General features: G+C 39.3%; 1 protein-coding gene across 1 annotated transcript in view; it reads left to right on the forward strand.

The window, feature by feature from the left end:
* The window catches only part of USH2A (usherin), a 689,941-nt gene that overhangs the window by 525,547 nt on the left and 146,693 nt on the right, over positions 1–17,701 (forward strand). The window contains exons 50-54 of the mRNA XM_044266844.1: positions 1,908–2,131; positions 7,668–7,872; positions 13,229–13,426; positions 13,953–14,107; positions 17,016–17,214. Coding sequence (XP_044122779.1) covers positions 1,908–2,131; positions 7,668–7,872; positions 13,229–13,426; positions 13,953–14,107; positions 17,016–17,214 — 981 coding nt within the window. The remainder of the gene's footprint in view (positions 1–1,907; positions 2,132–7,667; positions 7,873–13,228; positions 13,427–13,952; positions 14,108–17,015; positions 17,215–17,701) is intronic.

Below are 17,701 nucleotides of genomic sequence, written 5' to 3' on the forward strand. Positions count from 1 at the left end.
GAAAGAAAGCAGCCTTTTTTTTTTTTTTCCTAGTGTAAAAACAGTTCATTATCAAAATTTTAGTTGACCTGTCAAAAGTCCCTCAGAGCGATCAGATGACTGATTAGGAGTTTTGAATTAGGTCAATGTCTGCATTTTTATTTTATACTTAAAGCATGGTGAAACCATCAAGTAACTTGGGAGTAGAAGGGGAGAATGTATTCTGCTCCCTAAAGGGCCAGTTTTCAGTTTTCAGATTGCTCTTTAAAATGGAAACATGAATTATTTTAAGAAAACTGCTGGAGAAAAAAATGACGGTAAAAAGCCCAAGGTTGTATTTAAATGTCTGATCAGAAGGCAGCAGGAAAAAAAAAAAAAAATGTCCAAACAATACAGAACTTGAAGCTCTAGATTTGTGTAACATGTCAGTTTTACCATTTTATCATAATCAAAACTCAGATTACAATGATAGCTCTGCTGTGTGTATTTATGTGAAAAAAATCTTTCCTGGAAATGTTAAAACAATGAAATTTATTAATAAAGTACCAAAGAAAACAGTTTACTTTTAAACCAATTACTTTGAACATTTACCACACTTAGATGGCATGCAGAAACTGAGTTATGATCGATATACATCATCTTAAAATATTGGGAGATATTTTTTTAGAGTGGAAAGATCAGTGAGAGAGTTCTTTGGAGTCATGTGTGGCTAAACATCTTTCTTAAGGTATGTACCAAGCCAGTGTCTACCTTCGATAATTTTTTTTAAATAAAAAGCACTTAAAACTTGCTGGTCTATTATTAGGAGTGTCTTTCATAATGTAGGTGTTTGTACAGGACCAGAACAAACAATTCAGGACCCCAGGGCACTTTGAAGTTGAGGTTCTTTATGTTATCAGTCAGGACTAATAATAAATAAACAAAATTCTAATTAAAATAAATCATTCATCACACTGTGCTGCTTTATCACCGGATATAAATTCTGATATAATAGCACTGTGACATAGGGTGTAGGCACCTTAATTTCTGGCTTAATCTGACTCTAGAGTATTGTTTATCTATTCAGGCTTGTATGTCTAAATTTCTGTTGTATCTCTTCTATGGCAAGATCTAAATGATGTGAACACAGGCAGTTAAACTGAAGTTGGTGCAAGAAAGAAGGTTCGTTCATGTGAAAGGCACACATGTCTTTCTTCAACAAGTGGGGCGATCAATGTTCCCCTTTACAGGGTCTTTCTGTCCCTGCCTCCAACCTCTCATCCATGTCCAGGGATGGGTCTAGAACACAGTGCTGCTCAAAAAACAGTGGCCGAGTTGTTCACCTGATCGCTGAGCAGGCTCAGATGGTTTTGAAGAAACCTATCTCATGAAGAAAGAATGGTTACCATTGCTGCTGGATTCACAAGAAGCCAATACGTGCACTCTCGACAAAGCCAGGCAAAGACTTGTACGACTCCTACCACAGCATCTCCGATGACAGGATGGTCCTACCTCTCTCTCTCCTGTTCAGGCTCTCATCCCAGAATGCCTCGCTGACCTTTTCTCCCTTGCAGATTTCTAGAGCTTTCCTCTGATCCCCTGGACTTTATCCCTTTTCCTGCAAGACGATATTATCATCCCAAAGTGGGCAGGTGATTCTCGTGATGGAAATCGGGGCTTTTTTTTATGGAGCTTGGGAGAAGTCTGGCCCTGCTGAATGGTTTTGGAACCCTTCCTCCTGAGTGTTCTTTATCTAATTAGTGTCTAGTGCTCTTGGTAGAAGGACCCTCACTGCACATTTAAATCACCTTGGTAAGGAAATGCTACCTTAGGTATTGTACCATTTCAGCAACTGCCTGAGTCTGACATTTTTATACCAAACTTTATAGCAGTCTCCGTTTTCTTCCTTTTTTTATTTCATATTCATATATAACATTTTATTGTTGCAGGGATGTTCTGTTGTGGGCAGGATTATGTGAATATGTCAGATACCATATGCTGCTCAGCTTCCAGTGGAGAGTCTAAAGCACATGTTAAAAAGAATGACCCAGTGCCAGTAAAATGCTGTGAGACTGAACTTATTCCAAAGAGCCAGAAATGCTGTAATGGGGTTGGATATAATCCTTTGAAATATGTTTGCTCTGACAAGATTTCAACTGGAATGATGATGAAGGTAATTGATAGAAAACCTCTCAGAGGTGCTGATTTGACAATGGAAAGAGAAATACATTGTTCATAACTATTTTTCTAAAATAGGAATATAAAAACTCCTGTGTGCATTATTCATTTTCACATTACATCCATATTAATACCAAATGAGTTCGCTGTGATTGATGTTATTGCAATGAATTCTAAAGGAATTAATAATGATTAGCTGTTCTCAGGAAGCTTTACCCAGCACTCCAGATCAGTGCAGGACCGAAAGTCTGTGCCGAAAGGGCCAGCACTTGTCAGCAGGGACCTCTGCGTCATGCCATTTTATGTCCATGGGTGCTGGGGATGGAAACGGAGAGAGAGCCTGCCTTCTCCCCTCTGGGCCTCTAACCATAATCCAATAGTTTCCTTTGATAGAGACTTTAAGATCCAGCAAATTCACTCGTGCTAATATCCTATTCCTTGAGACAGCGGAAGATCAGCAAATGCCTGTCAACCATGAAAGTGAACAGGCCTCTGAGTGTACCATTTGTTTGGATGTTGAGATGCTTCACGACTGACATGTCATGTTTTGTTAGCATTAAACTTTACCCAAGGCTCCAGAAACCCACCAGTTTAAGGAACGGATTGTGGACTTTGAAAAACCAGACACCCTACTCTGTTCTGTAGCAATCCACTATTAGGAGATGGTTGTAAAAGGGTGTTTGGGTCATAGACCATGGAAGGGCTCTTGCCAACCGACACAGCTTTATAGTCATTGTGTAGACGCCATATACGTGGGATGTAAAGTAACTCTTGAGATTGTTAGGGTCCCAGCAAGCAATTTGCAATAATTAAGACAATTCATAAAGTTGTTAAAGAGAGTAAGTACTTTATGAAGTGAATAATCATACAAAATACCCTTCAAAAATAGTTTTTCATCTACAAATTTTTTTTAGCAATTGGTCTGACCTATACACAACTTTAAAATAGCCTATTCCAGAGATGCCTGGGTAGCTCAGTCAGTTAAGTGTCTGCTTTCATCTCAGGTCATGATCTCTGGGTCCTGGGATTGAGTCCCGCATCAGGCTCCTTGTTCAGGGGGGAGTCTGCTTCTCCCTCTGCCTCTGCCTGCTGTGTGCCCTGCATGTTCTCTCTCTCTCTCTCTGGCAAATAAATAAATAAAATCTTAAAAAAATAAACAGCCAATTCTATGAAGTCTATCCAACGCTACCCACCCACAAGTTTTTTTCAGAAGTTTGGACTAAAAAATTTTTCTGAAATACAGAGTCTTAAAAAGCTGGTGATGTTGCAAGGACATGACTTTTTTTTTTAAGATTTTGTTTATTTATTTGAGAGAGAGAACAGAGAGTGAAAGCAGTGGGGGCAGGGAGGGGGAGAAGGAGAGGTAGAAGCAGACTGCGCGCTGAGCATGGAACATGATGGGGGGCTCCGTCGCAGGGCCCCAAGATCATGACCTGAGCTAAAGGCAGATGCTTAACTGACTGAGCCACTGAGGTGCTTTGCAAGGACATGTCTTTAAAATGACCAGATAAGAAGCATCTATGTAGAAAACTCTAAAAGGGGCACTCATATTTGAAAAATGAAGATAGAAAACCTGTTAGTCTTAAAAATGACACCACTGCTCACAACTATTTGCTTCATTTCTGCTCACTCACATTTGTTTCTTGGGCGTCTCATTTTGGCTCCAGGAAGATGTAGCTTCTGTGATGCAAAGACAAGGTTCAGGCTAGACCCATGATCTTTTAAATTGACTTAACTTGGCTTTAAGAAGGCCAATTAACAGTCATATCAAATATTCATATTTAAATTATTATTCTTAGGACAATATTTCTGAATGCCAAATCAAGCAGTAGGTAAAGGTAAAGTTCAAGCTATGGATTGCATTTTGTTTCCTGGAGACTTCTATCTCCTACTCCAATCAGGACTAGACCGCTGTGGGATTTCTCCCCCTGCAAGTCTTCTCTAACTGTGGGTTTGGGAATCCCTTTTACTTCTCTCCCCGGGTTGGTATCCCTGTGTTCTCAATCCAAGGGTCCCCTTTTCTTGCCTTATTTCCTTCTTTTGGAGAAATATCATTTGGGATATAGGTGCGTAAAAGTTAAAATTTTTGAGAGCTTGACATTTGTAATGATCATTTTTCGAGCCTCCCACTGGATTGATAGCTTGCCTAGGTAAACAGTGCAAGGTTAAAAATTATTTCCACTGAGGATTTTGACATCATATCTGCATTTTTAAACTTTCATTGCTCTTCTGATTCCTGTTTCTTCCTAGATACCAATGTTGTTTTCCCTATGAAAGATTCTCTTTATTCTGTTTTTCTAAAATTTCATTAAAAATTTTAAAAAAATAAAATTTCATGACAGTATGTCTCTTTGGGGATGATATTATTATTCATAAAGCTGTACTTTTGTGGATTTTTTCAGTGTGAAATCTCATGACCTTTAGTTCTGGGGAATGTTATTTTATTATTTCTTTGATTATTTGCTCTCTTCTTAATCTCTGTTTTTACTGATTAGTTTGGTGTTAGAATTTCCATCTTTTCTTTATATTTCTTAACTGTTGATTAGTTAACTCTTCATCTTTTTCAACACAATCAGATTTTGCCTTAGCTTCATCTTCCAACCTTTGTATTAATTGATTTTATTTAGCTCTCATATTTTTTATTTTCTATTTTTTAGGTTCTTTTTTTTAATTTTAGTTTTTCAGGGTTCTTTTGTTTTTGCTGGCTGTTATTTGTTCTTAGCATCCCACTATTGTTCCATTCCATTTTTTTATCATTCTGGAAATACTAACCCCATCGTTTATTGTTTCCTGGCTTTTATTGTTTCCTGTGGTTTATTTGCATTTTTCCTTGAATTGTCTCATTTGTTTGATACCATTTTAGTTTTCTTCTTTGCCTTGTTTTGTTTCTGCTCCCTTCAGTTCTTTTCTCTATGTTTTTAAATCTGTTCTTTCCTTTAGCAGCTGAGTGAGAGCTCATTGAGCAGACGCATCCATTAGTGGGGAGCAGACAGTAGCCTAATCATGTGGCAGGATGGTTTTGTGTCAGGGAGTCACGTTACCAAGAACCCTTAGAAGATCTGCTTTATTAATTATCCTTAATAATGCATCCTAGATCAGGATAAGACGTATGCTTAGCTGACAGCATACAGGAAATCAGTAGGAAAGGGCACTGGGATTCTCGCTGTGGAATATGCAGACTTGTATTTGGATTTTTCCACTCTGGCTGCTGGTTTGTATCTTCCAGTTGACTCGCTCTTTTCCTTTTAATTTCACCAAATCGTCTCTAAGCTCTATCTCATTTGTAACCCTTTACCAAAATGCAGCTAGGAACAACGCAAACCTATTGCTAATGTTCTTGATTACAACCTCCTTCCTTAGGGCTATGAGCTCAGTAGCACTGGCTTACTTTGGCAGTTATCCCAGGTCATGAAATCAAGTATTTGGCCACAGCATAAGAGTTCCCCAACTTTCCAAACCCCAGTATGTATTTCTTTGCCACTGCCCACCTAAAAGTTAAGCCAACGCCATGAGATTTAGGACTTCAATGTTTTTGTTAAGACAATATCCAACTTCAAAGTTCTAATATATGTTTTAGCCAGGACATGCTAGACTACGCCAAAATAAAAACAAGTGCACTCACATATGAAATGGGTCAGTAGAATAAAATTTTTAAAAAATGTTTTTCACATTGCAATCCAATGTGAGCTAGGCAGCTCTCCTCCAAGGAATGTATCAGGAGCCCAATCCCTTCCATCTTGTGGGGCTTCACACACGACCCTCAGACTGCAATGGGAAAGAGGAGAGAGTGGATGATTACACATGTTTGAGTCTCACCTACAAGCAAAAATACATCCTTCCTGTCGAGTAAGCACATTTCTAGTCATGTGCCTTTTCCTACTCAGCTGGACTTGCAAATCTAGTATCCCTGGGGAGAAAAAACAAAATAGACATTACTGGGCACATGGTTTTGTCTCTGCCACATTCATCCAGTTCCTAGCTTCCAAAAATGTTTGGGCTGTCCTGTGGTTATTAGTTCCCTTCCTGTTTCCTTAGACTTTGTCTGTTCTCTTACGGTCATCTAGTTGGGCTTCACGAGGAGATGAAGCTAAGTGCAGGTGTTCGATTAACTATATACAAATGAAAATCCTACTGTAGCTTTCTGAAGCAGATTTATTTTGACAGCTTTGGGGTTGGGAGAATAATTTTACATATACGAGGTAAGAGAGTATGTAGATCAATTTTAAACAGCAAAAAATTATTTTCAATACATTATGCCATCTATGGTGCCTGGGTGTCTCGGTCGGTTGAACATCCAACTCTTGGTTTCGGTTCAAGTCTTGATGTTAAGATCGTGAGATGGAGCCCCAGGCCAGGCTCCCTGCTCAGTACAGTCTGCCTGAGATACCTTCTCCTCCTCCCCCCTACACCTGCTTCTTCCCCTGCTCATGCTCTCTCTCTAAAATTAATTAATTAATTAATTAATTAAGCTGCCTATGGAAAGGAAAGTTTTGCATTACAAAATTGTTGCCTTATTTATATCTCCTGTAATCTGGGATGATGAAATATTTCATTTTCTGACATTAGAACACATTTGTACTTACCAATAGCTATGAAAAGTCCAGAGATTCATCAGAGGAAAGGTTTACAAATGTAAATAATAATAACTATAATGAGAGTTCATGAAATATGTAGATTTTTTAAAACTTAGACAAGGAGAACTTCTTAGAAGTCCAACTTGTCCTACAGCACAAAAGTGCAGATTCTCAAATATCTCATTATTTTCTCTAAAGCTCCATTAGAACAGTGTCAAAGTAACAATAGTAAAATAATGACTCCTGTTCTTCTTTATACTTAAATTATGTTTATAATCAGGGTGCCTGGGTGGCTCGGTGGGTTAAATTATATTTACTAGCATCTTATTTAGTTATATCGAAGTGTAAGGTATTTACGGGTGTTATCTCGTTTGATGCACATAACAAACCTGCATAGTAAGTGTAATTTCTGTTTTCTGACGGAAGGAGCTGAGGCTTCAAGAGTGTATGTGACGTAAAAAAAAAAAAAAAAAAAGAGTGTATGTGACGTGCTCAAGGTCACAGAAGTAGGAATTGACAAGATAAGTCTCCAAATCCAAATCTGTATCATCCACACCAGAACTGCGTTCTGGTATACGTACCACCTCCACTTGTTTTCATAAGTCTTGAGACATTTATTCATGAGCTAAGTGGAAGAAAATCTCATTTTCATCTTGTAGAAACCTGCCCCATGTACATCTAAATGTAAATTTTTAAAAGACTTGTTTATTTATTTTAGAGAGAGAGAGAGAGCACCTGTGTGTTGAGGGGAGGGGCAGAGGGAGAGAAGCTCCAGCAGACTCCCTGCTGAGCACAGAGCCCCACGCAGGGCTGGATCCCACAGCCCATGAGATCAGGACCCATGAGATCATGAACTGAGCTGAAACCATGAGTCTGATGCTCAACCAGCTAAGTCACCCAGGCGCCCCTGTCCAAATGTAACTTTTAAATCTCCTTCTCCCCACCTCCACCACTCAGGAAAATGGAGAGTGTGGGACTCTCTGCCCAGCGTCTCTGGAAGCCACAGCGTACTGCGGCAGGTGTGACTTCAACTTCAGCAGCCACGTCTGTGCTGTGATCAGAGGACCTCATGATTCCCCCGGCAAGGAATCAACAGACGAAATATGCTCGTCTGCTGAAGAGACCGTTCACACGGGAAGTGCAAACACGTTCTCCTTCACAGGTAACAGAAACCAGGCCACCTGTCCGTGGCTTAGGAGAGATAGCGAAAAGCTGCAGAAAGTGCATCCTTGTTTCATCCTGATGCCAGCCCCTCCTTAACCTCGTATCAGCTAATGCCTTCATACCGTGAGCTAGCTAGTTACAAGGTAATCAAAGGCACACTTTGGATCTGCTCAAAGTTAGTAGTTTAAAATAAGTGGAAAGTCTAAATCCAGACAAAGGTATGTACTGTTTTAAAGTAAACGTGTAGAAAATTCAGAACAAGGAAATAGCTTATGTGTTCTTTTATGGTATACGCAGTTAATCATCAGTGAGCCCCATTTTCTTTCTTAAAAGTGTGAATGCAGGCTTTCAATAAATGTAAAGCATGAATGTTGCTTTACCTGTAGGCAGAAAACAGGAAGAAACCTGTCTGATCACCATTAAGACCTCGCAGCATTATTCTGGGGACGAGCTTAAAGTATCCCTTTCCTGATCTTGGGTCTGGATCTGGAGACTGCACTCTCCCACAGCCTGGTGTCGCCACTAAATGGCCATTGTCTTGGGAACAATAACCTTCACAGTTACTGAAAATATTAATTTTCAGGCCCTATCTTTGCCTTGCTGAGTTCCTTGGAAATAGTGGTTCTCAGGCTTGGCTAAACTGAGTGAAAAACACTGTAAAAGTTTAAGATCATCTCCAAAATAGTTCTGTCCTCTATTAAATTTTTATTATTTGTCCATTTACTTAAGTCCCTACAGAGTTTGTTTCTGCCTTTTGAAAACTTAAGTGTGTGTGTGTGTGTGTGTGTGTAGCTGTGTGTATGTATGTGTGTGTGTGTTTATATATGTAATCATCCATCATCTAAAGTCAAATAGAATACATTTAAGTGACATAATTCAAGCAAGCTAAGATTAACTAAACTGCTCTGTTCCATCATGACTCACCATTCTGCCTTACTTAACCGATGGTGGGTGATAATGGTAAACCTTAAGATTACAAAAAATAAGGCAAGATGCTGGAGTGAGGAAGTAGATTAAGGAGGGAAAGCAGGAACAGAGATAGAAATTAAAAATAGAGCTTCCCTACGACCCTGCAATTGCACTCCTGGGTATTTACCCCAAAGATACAGATGTCGTGAAAAGAAGGGCCATCTGTACCCCAATGTTTATAGCAGCAATGGCCACAGTCGCCAAACTATGGAAAGAACCAAGATGCCCTTCAACGGATGAATGGATAAGGAAGATGTGGTCCATATACACTATGGAGTATTATGCCTCCATCAGAAAGGACGAATATCCAACTTTTGTAGCAACATGGACGGGACTGGAAGAGATTATGCTGAGTGAAATCAGTCAAGCAGAGAGAGTCAATTATCATATGGTTTCACTCATTTGTGGAGCATAACCAATAGCATGGAGGACAAGGGGCGTTAGAGAGTAGTAGGGAATTTGGGTAAATTGGAAGGGGAGGTGAACCATGAGAGACTATGGACTCTGAAAAACAGTCTGAGGGGTTTGAAGTGGCGGGGGGGTGGGAGGTTGGGGTACCAGGTGGTGGGTATTATAGAGGGCACGGCTTGCATGGAGCACTGGGTGTGGTGAAAAAATAATGAATAATGTTTTTCTGAAAATAAATAAATTGGGAAAAAAAAAAAAAGAGATAAGGTTCCAGTGATGTGCTAGATTCTTTAAAATCTTACCTTAATTTACCCACAAAGCAATCACGGAAGTATGGCCATTTAACAGATGAAGAGACTGAGGGTCATCTATAAAAGTAAGTTCTGAGGGAAGATGTCAGATTTAAATCACGTCGCCCTCAAGACCCGCAGATTTAGAAGACTCTTTATGATTTAGGAGGTCCTCTCACAGTGCTCCAAACTCCCCTGACGTATTTCTTCCACCTGAAATGTCCTTGTTTGTCATTCCCAGGGTGTAAGTGAACATTCTTGTCCCCAGTGCAGGCTTCTCAAGCCCAGTGTCCCTCTCCTCCCACACATCAACATGACGTTCACTTCTACCTTGTGTCATGTGCCTCTGGGCCTTTGTTCCATCCCTCCTACGAGACTGAAATAGCAGTATGAACAAGATGCCCTTGCTTCACTTTACCTCATTCTTGGATTAACACACTTTAAGCAAACAAAACAAAACAAAAACATTTATTGGAATGCATTTAATCAGGAAAGTGGTCAGAATAGAGAACAATTCCTTAAACCCTCCAATGTCCTTCCATACCCAGTTATAGATTTAAGGACCCTCATTTCCAAATTAGTGAGTTTGGTCTAGAGGCACATAATCCAAGAGAATTCTGTACTTTTATCTGCCTTTTGAAGTCAAGGTCAAGATTTTAAAGGTCCCTTAAGGCATATTTGCAATAGCCTTCTCCAGAGGAGAAAATGTTTAACTTATTTAAACATCCATATTTCAGATTGCTTTGCCTACCAAAGAATACTATAAATTAAATATGAAAAATAACAAAAATTTCTCTTCCAAGAAGAAAACTAAACACCTAAATCATGCTAAAACAAGTACCATTGAGACCAATTTGGACTAAAAAATCCACCTTTCTTAGAAATCTACAGTTAAAAGCTAAACAACATCAGAGCTCACCCAAATTCATTCATGCATACAATCATTTCATTTATCAAAAAATATTTCTTAAATTTTTACTAATAACCAGTCTCCACACTGGTAGCCCACCAGCTATGAAAACAAATAAGTAAGAATTCCCATCAGGGATTTGAAGCCCGTATGAACAGACAGGGGACAAATATGAGTACCCTGTAATGTGAGAAATACGTCCATGTAAGAACTGCAACAGAAGTAAGCATAGGATGCTTTTCAAGGGCATTGCAAGGACATCTAACCCAGACTGGAGAGGTTAGGAAAGACTTGTGAAGGATATCATGCCTGAGCTGAGCTGGAAACTGAAAAACAAGTAGAAACATACCAGTTCAAAGGACAGGAAGGTAGGCAGAGAGGGCAATGTGTACAAAGCACAGGAAGTGAGAGAAAGCCTAGTAAGATGTGAAAAACAAGGCCCTTGATATGCATGTAGCATCGTGAAGGAGAGGAGAAACCATGGGGATGAGGCCAAAGAGCAGGGGTCAGCAGATGAAGGCCTTTTATACCACACTAAGCAGGCAGCAATGAGGTATTATTAAAGCTTTTTCAGCAATAGAACAACACAATCCTGTACATGCGTTTTTGAAGAACTATCAGCTGAAGAAATGATTGCAGACAAGTATGCATGGGACATTTAAGCCAGTAACAAGTAAAAGTTGAGTGAGCATATCCCCCCAAAAGCAAAACCCTCTGTTATTTGAAGACTAGCCCCTTATAACGTACATAATGATTTTGAGATTACAAAAGGTGGGGGGGGGGTGGCATTTTCTTTTCTTTTTTTAAAAAAGAGTTGAGTTGGAAATTCTGGCAAAGAAAAAAGAACTCAGAAATAAGAGAGATTGTTGAGGGAAGGCAAAATTTCAACTATGCTTCCTTATGTGTAAAACAAAAAAGGATTCTTTCATGAGCTAGGAGCATCTTTTAAAGAGCAGGCCTCACAGGAAAACAAAGAAATGAAGATAAGAGATGAGAGAGTAAAAAGAATGAAATGCCATAGAGGAAAGAAGAAGAAACACAGCATGGCAAGCTACTGCAACTGAAATTGGAATTGGTGATATAGTCCTGAAGGGTTGGAAAGAACAGTTATTAGCAATGAGCAGTTCAATCTGCTATAGCCAACTGATTGAAAAATATAGTGACCTCATGTGAGTAGGTGGATGGTCTGGGTAGCTCGGCCCTACAGTCATTCAAGGATCCAGATTCCTTCCAGGTGATGGCTCATGATGTTTCTGGTGCTGCCGTCCTTCCCATGGCGCAACCTGGGTCACCACAACATCCTACTTCCAGGCCACCAAAAGGGGATGAGAAGGTCAATGGAGGGAAAGTGATTCCTCTTAGGAAGTGAGACACTGGTTTCCTTTATCACTGTTGTGCTACTTCTGTTGTTGAGATCTGAGTCACCTGATAACCCCAAGCTGCAGAGAAAATTGGGAAAATTAGACCCTAGGCAGAAGGCCTCTGACCAGGACAGAAGGGAGATCTGGGCACCCACCAGTGTCATCCCAGGTAACAAGTGGCAGATGCCCCCTTACCAGAGAAAAATGAAGACAGAGATAAGCCCTTCAATTTTATAGCAGTTTACATTTTATGATATTTTGGCACATAACATCATGCATTTTATTTTCATACTAATTCTATAAAGTAAGCAGGTCAGGGTTTATGGTAAGGAAATATATGTAAGGAAAATGCAGTCAAAAAACCCCACATGGGTGGATGGAGACTCAACCCCACATAAAGATAGAGCAAGTGGCTGAGAAGCCAAAGGACCTCTTCTTCTGCTCTCCCCTCCGAGAAGTCATCCAGAAACCACCACACAAAAATGCATACATACAAACATAGTCAAAATTCACCAAATTAAACAGATTTAGTCAATCAATTTCTCAGTGTTTTGTTTTTTTTGTAAATTTGTAGCATTTGTATTTCTGAAGTTACCAAAGCTTAAAACCGAACAAAGACTTTTGGCATGCCATTGAATCATATTAATGATTATCTAATAAAATCATTGCCAGTACCAAACATTCAACAGTTTGGTTTAATTCTTTTCTTTAGATTGGTTGTTTTGAGTTTGGGTTTCAGTCCTAGTTTGGCAAAAGAGGGAAGGATGTGTGTAGTGGATTGTGCATTCCACTAACCACTAACCATTTATAACCCTATATATAAATATATATATATAAACATATATAAATTTATATATCAATATATATTTTATATATATACTCTCTCTATATATGTAATATCCATATATAACCAGTTATATCCACTAACCATGATAAGCCAAGTTTCTAGTCTCGTATATCACAGTAACTATATATTATACATAATCATTATATTTTACATAATATAATTTATTACATTATATATAATTTATGTAATAATTTAATGTTACATGGATGATGTAATAATTGGTAAGATTTATAGTATCAAATTCTAAAAGCAGGTTGGTGAACCTGCCCCACACAGAAGTGGGGAAGCACTAATATCCAGTGTACATTAGTCTAGTACTTTAGGTTTTCAGTCATTCCTTTCATGTTACCCATTATTTGATCAAAGAAAGTGAATTCTTTTCTGTGGAGTTCCATATCGTTGCATCCAATAAATACATGAAGTGTTTTTCTTATGATTTAGAGCATTAAGAGATGAGAGTTCTAGCATTAAGTATTTATTTTTAAGTTTTTAAAAGTTTTTATATTCATTTTCAATATGGTTAAAAAAAATGTTTTTAAAAGCTCGCTCTTCAATTTCTCCCTTTCCAGATGTGAACCTGGAGCCTTATATGATGTACGAGTATAGGATTTCTGCATGGAACAGCTATGGACGAGGATTCAGCAAAGCCATTAGAGCCAGAACAAAAGAAGATGTGCCTGAAGGACTTAGTGCCCCTAGGTGGACCAAAATGGATAATCTTGAAGATGTGATACTCTTAAGTTGGAAGAAACCTATACAGTCAAATGGTATTAAGCTACTTTTTAAATTGAAATAACAAAATCCTATAAATCCGTAAGGAAATCGAAATGAGTGTAAAGCACATGTAACTGGCATGCATCTAAACATTAAAAATTATTTGCTGGTAAAAGAAACCTTAGGTGTGTGCCTGCTAATCATTCATTCTGTAAAACAGGCCTCACAAGTGTTGAGTCCCGGAATTTTTTTCTCGAATCCTAGCATATATATCTGAGCTGCTTTCAAACAAGCAGAGACTGCTAAAGAAAGGCAAAATAGTTTTAATATTGGAAGAAATTTTGTTTGGTAGTGAGGGAAAATAAACATAAATGACTGTAATTATCTGTGTCCAGAATCCCTCTCTTCAAGAAGAGTGCGTATCTGTCAGAACTTCTTGCACATAGCAATCTGGTAGCAAATTAAAAGTAAGTAATGCTGGACTATCCTATTTCCTCAGAACCCTAAGACATGTGAGTTGTTTGCAAATAGTTAAAAAGATCTGACACCCAAATCTGGGTATTTCTCTGTCTCTTTTAGGTCCAATTATCTACTACATTCTTCTCCGAAATGGGGTTGAACATTTTCAGGGAACGTCACTGAGCTTTTCTGATACGAAGGGAATTCAGCCATTTCAGGAATACTCGTACCAGCTGAAAGCCTGCACGGTTGCTGGCTGCGCCATCAGCAACAAGGTAAGGGAAGGAGCCCAAACTCCGGACAGAAGTAGCCAGTGGGAAGACTATAGGAACATGCAGGTTGTGAATGATTTTTGCACTGTCAGAAAGCAATATCTGCCTCAATGGTAACACGCTCACATGGCTTTTCAGCTGACTACTAATACGTATGTCCAGAAGGAGAGATCCCTGCAAAGGAAATTTATGCACGTGTCAATGTTTCATTAGTTTTAAAAAAAGGAAAAAATTTGATCCAATATTACCCTCTTTATCACATTTTCCCTCTGCCAACTATATTTTTAATTAGGTTATGTTAGTCACCGTATAGTACGTCTTTAGTTTTTGATGTAGTGTTCCATGATTCATTATTTGCATATAATACTCAGTGCTCGTTATAACATGTACCCTCCTTAATACCCATCACCAGGCTCACTCATCCCCCTAACCCCCTGCAAAACCCTCAAATTGTTTCCCAGAGTTCATAGCCTCTTATGGTTTGTTTCCCCCTCTGACTTTCCCACCTCCAGCTTTTCCTTCCTTCCCCTAATGTCCTCCATGACATTCCTTATGTTCCACGTATGAGTGAAACCATATGATAATTGTCTTTCTCTGCTTGACTTATTTCACTCAGCATAATCCCCTCCAGTTCCATCCATGTCAGTACAAATGGTGGGTGTTCATCCTTTCTGATGGCTGAGTAATATTCCATTGTGTATATGGGCCATATCTTCTTTATCCATTCGTCTGTTGAAGGGCATGTCGGCTCCTTCCACAGTTGGGCTATTGTGGACATTGCTGCTATGAACATTGGGGTGCAAGTGCCCCTTCTTTTCGTTTCATCTGTATCTTTGGGGTAAATACCCATTAGTGCAATTGTTGGGTCATAGGGTATCTCTCTTTTTAACTTTTTGAGGAACCTCCATACTGTTTTCCAAAGTTCTGCCAACTATTCTCAGATGATCTTCTATAGATCCATAACAAGTCTCAAATCATTCCTCAGTTTAAAAGTTTCTATTTAAATACCACTTTAAGAGCACCTGGGTGGTTCAGTGGGTTAAAGCCTATACCTTTGGCTCAGGTCATGATCTCAGGGTCCTGGGATCGAGTCCCGCATCGGGCTCTCTGCTCGTCAGGGAGTCTGCTTCCTCCTCTCTCTCTCTCTCTCTCTCTGCCTGCCTCTCTGCCTACTGTGATCTCTCTCTGTCAAATAAATAAATTCTAAAAAAAAATATCACTTTAACAAAAATTGCCTTCTCTTGAAACACAGAAAGGGGCCAAAGAGCCTGGCATAGAAAATAAAATGATACCAAGATTTCTGCTACAGTATAGGAGAGAAATGAGCTCATGTAACAGGAGTCAGAATGGAGAATATCAGGAAGATACAACAGATGTTTTTGGGGATGAAATCTGTAGGACTTGGTGTCAACCAAATGCAGGGGAATAAGAGAAATTGCTGTCAACTCTATGCAGGGTAATAAGAGGAAAGTATCAAAGATGTTATTCGAGATCTCTGGCTCTCTGGCTTGAGCAAATTATAGATCACAGTGCCATTCTGCAAGCAAATAAAAAAATAAAAGAGGAAAATTTGAGTGTAGAAGAAGATTAAAATTTTAAGCCTTTTTAAAGTATATATTTAAGAGAAGGAACAGATAGAGTGACAGAAGAAAATATTACTTGGCACTTTAAGCAATACTGTCTTGTCAGAGTCTAGATTATGAAGTGACTGATTTGCTAGAAGAATCCATGTGGGAAGTTGAAGCAAGGAGTTTGAATAGGGTCATTTAAGGAGAAGAGAGAGAGAAAAAAAAACAAGACCATAGGTGATGAACACTGGGAACGTGAAGAGCCCACAAAGGAGACTGGAAAGAAACAGTGAGATGATTTAGGAGAAAAATAAAGAAAGAGCCATCTCACAGAAGCCAGCCTAGTCAGAAGAAACCAGGAGAAACAAACACACAGCAGCTCTGATTCTTTTCATGTGGTTACAACTTTATAAGAACAGCATCTTCACACACTGTGCAAGAACCATCCAAGGAAAACATTCAGTCAGATGGGTGCGCCGCCGTGCATATGTGCAGCTTTTCATTCAGCAGACCTCCAGAAACATCTCCGAGCGTGGCACCGTTTAAACAGATGGCAGCTGATTGGCCCCATCAAAAGTTATGGTCCGAACGGTCCTAGAACATTTCCACGTCTTTTTATACAGGCGCAGCTCCTGCCTACCAGATGCCAGAACAATTGGTTAAAAAACTGAAACCAGAGTTAATTCTGTGAAAAAACAAATGCAGCTAATTTTTATCCAAAACTGTATTTTGATAATGCTGCATAAATAACCGGTTGACTTATCCTTTTTTCCTTCTCATTCAGTTCTTTTTCCAGAACGTTGGTATAGACACTATCAAGACATCCTGGGTATCATAAGAAGAATATTAAAATTAAAAAATCTGCCCATTTATACTGTTCAAAACATATTATATGCAAGCAAGTTCAGATGTGGGTTTTGCTTCATATTTACTGGTGCTTAAAATGTACAAAATCAGGCTGTTAAAATGCAAAGACACTGATGGGCCATATGGAAGAGAGTCATCAAGAGTTCTCTAGCAAGACAGTCTGCCCGCCAGATTTTACTTGTTTAAACTGAGGGCTGCACTCTGCCGTCAAAATTGTTGTTGAACTTGTTGTGATAAATGGTAGTCTGAGACTTAGGTAATGTATTCAAGGTCAGATTTCATTGTTTAAATAGGATGGAAGGAAAAGAATGAAAAGAAAAAAAAGGAAGAAGAAGGAGGAGGAGACTGTTTCTCCAAGCCCCCGCTAATGATATGCCAGGCCAGACAACAACATTTTAAAACAAAAGTGGCATTCTCGTTGATCAGAATACCTAGTGTCCTATTACCATAAATTGCTGTTTAATTCCTATTTGCAGGTAGTTGCCGCCACTACCCAAGGAGTCCCGGAGAGCGTCCTGCCGCCCAGAGTCACGGCGCCCAGCGCTGAGGCTCTGCATTTGAGCTGGAGCGTCCCTGAGAAACCAAATGGCGTCATTAAAGAGTACCAGCTCAGGCAGGTTGGGAAAGGTCTCATCTACACTGGCACCACTGACAGGAGGCAGCATACGGTCACAGGTGAAAAAAAAAAAGAGGAAAACCTACCGGAAGAGTCTGTCATTGTGGTGAGGGGGCAAAGCATCCCAGGGGTGTGCGTTTGATATATGAGGTCACTCCGAAAGGACGTGTTCTCTTGACATATGGTCAGGTCCCACTTATCCATGCTAATAGAAGAGCCCACACTGGCAGCAATAAGCCACAACAGCAGATAACTTCAGAAATAATTTATATTTGGCTTTGATATGCATTATGTGTAGGGATTTTGCATCAGTATTAACTTTTTTTTTCCCTCAGACAAACGGTAAGATGCATTTTCATTCCCCAAGGATATACTCATAGATAATGGGATAAGGATAGCCAGGAATGTACTGGAAGGCAGGGAGAAATCGTCCAGAGGCTAACATTTATCTACTGAGTGGGCAACTAATACACAGAACAGTTGACAGGTGACTGTGACGATTTGTTATTATTAACGTTAATTAATAGTGACTGTATTATTTTTATG

Source organism: Neovison vison, chromosome 10, assembly GCF_020171115.1.
Source record: "Neovison vison isolate M4711 chromosome 10, ASM_NN_V1, whole genome shotgun sequence".
In the NCBI taxonomy this organism is placed as follows: domain Eukaryota; kingdom Metazoa; phylum Chordata; class Mammalia; order Carnivora; family Mustelidae; genus Neogale; species Neogale vison.